Below are 7608 nucleotides of genomic sequence, written 5' to 3' on the forward strand. Positions count from 1 at the left end.
GAACGATCCCTTGTAAGATTGTAATCAACAGGTTGTTATTGTGGGCTTTGTGGCTGGCCTGAATCACTGGTAGATGGAGTATCACCATCATGGCTAGATTGTGGACTTGATGAAGAATCATCATCAGTAGTGTTGTAGGCGTCGTTCGAAGTGCGCCTACGTTAAAGCATGTGTGAATATGCTTGGCACTCATAGGAAGTGGGAATTGACACAATACGATTAGGGACAAATAAAGTAGGGAGCCGCCAACAAGTTTTTAAGGAACTTGTAAACCGTTCACGGATCATAAAAAGGCAACCACGATAAGGGACAACGATTGACCCGTGAAGGTTACACCCCATTCATAATCCGTGAGATTACTAACTCCATATGGTTTGGAACCACGAAAGGAGGATCGGGGATGATTGTACGAAGTGAGTCATGGAGTCACATTCGCCCGTATTGGCCTCTACTCGATTCTTATAGTGAAAGGTGATTCCTGCGATCTCAAAGGCATACAAACAAAATATTCAATTTGCTCCAAACTATTATTATGCTAAATTGGTTAAATATTAATGCAACATATAATTATAAAATATTTTTGTGATCACTTGATTTAACAACAAGATTAAAAAGGAACCTAAACCGGTCGTCCAAATTATCTTATTAGGCGTGATTTGCAATTACATATTCCCTTTAAACATGCAATATGGTGATCAATAAATAATAATAGAATTAACATTAATATTGGAAGCAATTTAACCATAATATCATTAGTCAAATCAAATATAAAATAACCTAATCATGATGCTAGAAATATTAAAATAAAATAAGAGTAATTAAATTAATTAATTACTCACATTCCACGCGTTCCTTTAAATTGCTACATCATGAATAAACTGTCAGTAACTTCAATAAAAATATAAAGTAAATTAAAATAATTAAATTAAATAAACATTAGATTTTATTTGATCCAAACCCTCAGTCAATTATACCTTTCACCCCTTGGTTAAAGTATAGAATTTCAGGTATTGTATGGACTCCTTGGAGTGTTTAAAGGAAGGAATAGTGAAAGAATGGGGAGGCTAGTGTTTAGGCTAAAGAGGGAGAAGAGAATTATTTTGAGATCAATCTTGTTGATGATTGGAAAAGGGGTGATATGACCTCTATTTATAGAGAAAAAAGAGAGGTCGAAAAAACAAGATAAGATCCGAATTAAATCGGAATAAAACTCGATAGACAGCAGTTTTTGCGGTTTTTGTTTTTATCATATCTTTTGATCCAGAAATCGGAATAATTTGAATAAGATATCGTTGGAAATCTCTTGAAGTCTACTTTCTAACCCAATTAGAATCAGATTAAAATATTTTATAGAATAAAAGATATGGAAGAAATAGTGAGACGGTATCAGTTTTGGATTGAGTTTGACATTTTATTCATATCTTTTCCGTTATAGCTCAGAATTGATATTATAATATATATTGGAAAGATAATTTCAAGAGCTATCCAACCATATAAAATTTTGATAAAAAAATATGAGGCATAAAAATAATATATGTCTATCTTTGAACGTCTTTCAATTCGGATAGAAATAGGACTTTCAAAAAAAGGAGTTTTATTCAATTTCAAACTCTTTAATCTTATCTTTTTAAAAAAGGATAATTAAGATCTTTTAGAAACTTATAGAAGCTTCTAATTAATCTTAATTGGTTTAGGATTGGGATTAAATCATTTGGACCCTCCACATGATCATTGGGTCGTAGGTAAGGTGGGCTTAGGTTCGGTTTGGGCTTAGGTTCGGTTTGGGCTCAGTTTAATATTTTGGCCATAACTTATTCGTTATAACTCGGATTTGGGCTTATATATATCGTTGGAAAGCTCATTTCAAGCCCCATCCAACTATTTAATCATTGGACCCAGATTATGGACCAAAATAAACTGGATTAAACGTTTTTATAAAAAGGACGCAAAAATGAATTATTTTAAAGGACACGAAATGAATTATTTTGGGTTTAAAGGAATTGGGTTTAAAGGCACGAAAAGAGGAAAATAAGTTATTTTTTGGAAATGGGCTAGGAATTGGGTTGGTTTATGAAATGAAAATATGGATTTAAGCACTCTAAAAATTAAATACTCAACCCGACCAATAATGGCGGTGAAAGGTTGTTCATCATCGGGTTTGGTTTTGGGGAGACATTTTTAGGTGTCTACAAGTGTGAGAAGGGCTACTAATCTCAAACTCCACCTTCTCACCATCTTCATGTTCTCCAATAGAGGACTCCAAACTAGATGATTTAATCATAGCATTTTCATTAAAAGTAACATCTCGGCTAAGAATGACTTTCTTAGACTCAAGATTCCACAATCTATATCCCTTAGATTTAGAAGAATAGCCAATGAAAATGCATTTAACAGCTCTAGGAGCTAATTTTCCATCATTAATATAAGCATAAGCAGTACAACCAAATACTCTAAGAGGAGAGTAATTAACAATTGTACCTGAATATATCTCCTCTTGAACTTTGAAGTCAATGGAAGAGTGTGGAGAACGGTTGGCAATATATGCTGCCATGGATACTGTTTCCGTCCATAAATCTCGGCAATGCCACAATCCAGCATTAGAGATCATACTTCGAGCTCTTTCTAGAAGAGTTCGATTCATACGCTCGGCAACTCCATTTTGTTTCGGCTTCCCAAGCAATGTCTTGTGTCTAGCAATTTTGACTTGAGCACAAAACTCTTGAAATTCATCTTCGCATAATTCCAAACCATGATCAGTCCTAAGCTTTTTGACTTTCTTCCCAGTCTGGTTCTCGAAAAGAGCTTTCCACTTCTTGAAAGTGAAGAAGGCTTCATTTTTCTGCCTTAAGAAATAAACCCTGACTTTATGGGAGAAATCATCAATGATAGACATGAAATAACGTTTTTCAGAATAAGAGGTGACCCTACTAGGTCCCCACAAATCTGAGTGGACATAATCAAGAATATATTTAGTTCTGTGAGTAGCAGTAGAGAAACTTACTTTCTTTTGCTTTCCATAAACACAATGCTCACAGAATTTCAGCTTACCCGTGCTAGGAGAGCCAAGATGTCCACGTTTGCTCAGGATCTCCAATCCTTTCTCACTCATGTAACCAAGGCACATATGACACAATTGAGTGAGTTGAGAATCGGATAGTGAAGATGATACGGCTGCTGCACCTGTTACTGTATGTCCTTGCAAGACATACAAACTGCCATGCTTATTGGCCCTCAAGGCAACTAGGGCATCTTTTGTGACCTTCAAAACTCCAACTTCAGCCGAAAACTTGTGACCAAAAGAGTCTAGGGTACCAAGGGATATTAAGTTGCGTTTAAAGTCAGGAATGTGACGAACCTTAGTTAAGGTTCTGACAACGCCGTCATGAGTCTTGATTTTTATTGATCCTATGCCAACAGCCTTACAAGAAACATCATTTCCCATTAAGACTGTACCACAATCAACAGATTCATATGTGGTGAACAAGTCTCTATGAGGACACATATGATAGGTGCAACCAGAATCAAGAATACATTCATTGAGACTTTTCTTTTCAGAGGTTATAAGTAACATTGTGTCACTTTCAGAATCAGTCTCAACGTTGCTATCTTCAGTGGATTTTTGAGGTTGTTTGGATTTTTCTTCTTTTTCCTTCTTGTTTTTCAATCTGAAACAATCAGAGACTTCGTGCCCAGATTTCTTACAGTAACGACAGGTGACATTTGGTTTACGTCTCCTAAATTTAGATCTAAACTTCTTTTTGTGTGAATTTCCTCTTTCTTGAGATCTCCCTCTTACATTTCAACCTTCTCCTATATCTTCAATATGAACTTCAAGGTCAAATAATTTTTCTTTTGATAAAAGATTTGATTTAACACCTTCAAAAGAAAGTGAATCATTACTTCCATAAAGCATGATTTCCTTGAAGTGTTTGTAAGAGGGAGGTAGGGAGACGATTAATAAGACAGCTTTATCCTCATCACCAATCTTCACATCCAAATTTTCAAGATCTATTATGATAGAATTAAATTCATTGAGATGAGTTTGGAGAGATGTACCTTCAGCCATGCGAATGGTGTAAAGCCTCTCCTTGAGCCGCAGTTTGTTTGCTAGACTCTTGGTCATGTAGAGCGATTTCAACTTCAACCATAGACCGCCAGCAGTCTCCTCATGTATGACTTCTCGAAGAACCTCCTTCGTAAGACATAATTGAATGGCGGACAGAGCTTTCTCATCTACCTCTTGTCATTGCTCGTCGGTCATTGAAGATGACTTCTTTGGTTTACCATCCAATGCCTTCTTCAATTCGTTCTGAGTTAGAACGGCTTTCATCTGGATCCTCCAGATGCTGAAGCTTATCTTACCATCGAATTTCTCGATGTCGAACTTAGTAGTAGTCGACATAATAAACCTGGCTCTGATACCACTTGTTAGGGTATGAGCACGCAGCGGAAATGTAAAATAGAACGAGAAATTAAAGGTAAAATGTAAGATAAGCAATAAAAGGAGACACGATATTTAACGTGAAAAAAACCCTCTAAATAGAGGTAAAAACCCACGACGACGAGCACCAAAAAATTCCACTATAATAAAATGAAAGTACAAAGTTACTCCAATAATAAGGTATTGAGATACAACTCTTACAATTAAACTCTCAAAATAAAAGAAAAAAAAATAGTGGAATAAATTACAAGGAGGAGATTAACTAGCTTAGGGAGACTAGTGTAAATGGATGAGTAATTTTGTGAGTGGGTAAATTTGTATATAATGGATGTTGAATGTATATTGGTTGAATGCCCCAAGATGTATGAAGAATTCTTTAGATTTGTTTGCATGATAATGTTGCGTCTAGAAAGTTGACCATTTTCTTGAATATTCAACATAATTGTAGAATATTTGACATACTCTAGAAACGAGAAGAATTGTATTAGGTTTCTTCAAAACTTGGTCCATATGAAATTTTGGGGGACATAATTGTCCACTCACACCAAATATTGTCGATGGTAATCATTTTGAATGACGGTGTTCAAAAATTTATTTTATAATCTCCTTTATTTTATTTGCAGGCAAACTAAGAAAAAATCTCTGATTATACTCGATTTGAGTCAAAAATCTATGATTATACTCGATTTGAGTCGAAACTTTACCGACTAAAAATTGTTGCTTATAACTTTATGGCCACAGTATCAAAATTTAGCATTAGACATAATCCATATTTCAATTACACAATACTCAATAATATGAAATGCGTCATGTATCACATGAAACAGTTTGGAAGCAAACATTACTAATTACATACACAAATCAAAGACATTGCATACTAACTTTAAAATTAAGTGTTCATATTTATCATCTTCTACATGTTATAGCTAGCATGTTTACATATCACCCTAAATCTTAAGCATGATTTGGCCAATTTATCACAATTGATCACCAAAATTCACCACGAAGTTCCCTTAGGACTCTACCATGAGGAGAATCAGGATCACCCCTCATCTTATTCCACTTCCATATCTCAACAGCCCTCAGTAACGAAGCCTCGGCCGTATCCTGCTGCTCGGGTGTAAACAGAACAATCCGGGTTCCCTCCCGTAATACGACGTCGGACTATCCGACGCCTGCGTTACAGGCTTCCTCGTATCAGCAAAATCCACTTCTGATAAAGGAGATGCCTTGTGATCTTTGAAGTAGTTCTTGTTGTCTTCCTCTTGGGCTCGGTTTTGGGCCTTTCGAGCGTCTTCGTTATCTGATTGGGCCGGTTGGTTTGACATTTTACGCCTTTGTTGGGTGTTGGGCTCTGATGAGTGGCCCACTTCTGTGTGTCCTATCTTTTGGGATGAAGAAATTGGTGACTTTGGTTGGACTGGTGGGTCAGGTTCATTGGTGGCTGTTCGAGGCGGTGCGGTGGCCGCTTTGAATTTCTCTGCCTCCTCTGAATCTTTTCCCTAAGACAAGAAAATAGATTAGACTGTCAATTATTGTTCATTGCACTTGAAATCGACTAATTTATCATATTTATGTCTATGTGATGTCTCAGATGTTACATTATCAAAAACATTTTTTAGGTGTATTTAATGGACTAATACAACTATTAGCAAAAATGCAAAGTAAACAACATATAAGACGGAAAAAAAAAAACACTATTACTTGATGCATAAGGGAAATATGACGAGGTCTATTATACAAAACCGTCCGAAGATAGGTAGAGGTATCAATTTGGATGATCAGATCGGTCTGATGAGGCCAGATCGGGTAAATTTTAGAATTGAGTCGTACTAAATTATTATTTCCATGCAAAAACAAATCTAAATCGGATATTTTTAGGGTTGAGCTTGCTTTTGACGCCTCTAAAAATAAGAGGCATGTATTGACTTAAACAGTTTTTCAAGATGCAATTTCATTTTAACTAGGCTGGAATGAATTGATAAGTCTATTTTGAAAATATAGATTGTAACAAACATATATACTTAGTAGCAGGACATTTGTTCTTACCTCAAAGCCTTAAATACAATCAAAATACATTACAACAATTAAATTAAATCATGATTTTAACTCGTCTTTTTATTTTATTTTTTTTTTTGAAGTTTAACTCGGCTTCTTAGTATCCACTTAAATCGTATGTGAAAATGCAACCTATCGACTTAAATCATATATGACCTACTAAAATCTAGGACGAGTGTCTATTGAAATATATTGTATCGTTTACCTGTCCAAATGTCAAATGCTAATACTAGTCATAAAACATGCTAAACAAGACATACCTTAATCCTAAACACCTTTATAATAACACTAATAAGCATACTACAGAATATGTAATAGAAATATAGAATTGATGATTTTATAAATTGAAACAAGAGATTAAGGAAAATGTACATACCTTAGGAGCCTTACTATATTCACTAATTAATCTTATAGCAAATGTCCAATTTGCCCCTAAGTTGTTCTTGCTAGTTACAGCACCTCTTAATCTCGATTGCAACATCTTTCTATTTCTGGAATTTGGTTCTTTTCTGTTTATGTTTATAAGTTGAGCAATGAGTTTATTAAAAAACATGAAAGATTTTAAAGAAATTAATTAGTGGATTTAATCAACTTCTAGAAGGTGTAATTAAGATACTAGAAATAATCATGCTTTTGACACGAGAGAGTAGATGTCAATCGTGGCATTTTATTCTGGTGACTTCTGGAATATGTCTTTCGTGTCTTCTAAATAATTTGGGCTCTAGAAATTTCCAGAATATGAAAGCATACAGCCTGGTCCATCCTACGAATGGGCTTTGTATTATTTTCATGTTTTTGGCTTGGGCTTGTATCTTACAATGCCCTTTTTAATAAAAAGGCTTTTTTTTTAATAGATTTTTCATTTAGGGCTTGTTCTGATAAGATTATTTTCAGTTCAGTTCAGTTCTAATAAGTTCAGTTTAGTTCAGCTCTCAATTTCCTTCTCTTATAAAATATTCATTTCAGTTCAATTCAGCTCTAATAAGTTTAGTTCAGTTCAGTTCAGTTCTAATTAGTTCAGTTTAGTTCAACTCAGTTCAATCAATCTGAACAGACCCTTAGTCAAAAAATTTGTTTAATAAAAAGAATTTTTAGACTGGTGAAAAGCT

The 7608-nt window shown here is 34.8% G+C and overlaps 1 protein-coding gene across 1 annotated transcript; it reads right to left on the bottom strand.

The window, feature by feature from the left end:
• Positions 1 to 5211: 5211 nt before the first annotated feature.
• LOC110727768 lies at positions 5212 to 7097 on the bottom strand. Its single transcript, XM_021907345.1, has 2 exons — positions 6876 to 7097; positions 5212 to 5943 (listed from the first exon to the last, which is right to left on the bottom strand). The coding sequence occupies exons 1-2, from the start codon at positions 7050 to 7052 to the stop codon at positions 5524 to 5526; spliced, it is 597 nt and encodes a 198-aa protein (XP_021763037.1). The 5' UTR covers positions 7053 to 7097; the 3' UTR covers positions 5212 to 5523.
• Between the last annotated feature and the right edge of the window lie 511 nt (positions 7098 to 7608).

Source organism: Chenopodium quinoa, unplaced genomic scaffold, assembly GCF_001683475.1.
Source record: "Chenopodium quinoa cultivar QQ74 unplaced genomic scaffold, ASM168347v1, whole genome shotgun sequence".
Classification (NCBI taxonomy): Eukaryota; Viridiplantae; Streptophyta; class Magnoliopsida; order Caryophyllales; family Amaranthaceae; genus Chenopodium; species Chenopodium quinoa.

Coding starts and splice junctions, on each gene's coding strand:
- LOC110727768 (XM_021907345.1), bottom strand. CDS start 7,052: ATGTTTTTTAATAAACTCATTGCTCAACTTATAAACATAAACAGAAAA. Junction 5,944..6,875: donor AATATAGTAAGGCTCCTAAG/GTATGTACATTT, acceptor TTCTTGTCTTAG/GGAAAAGATTCAGAGGAGGC.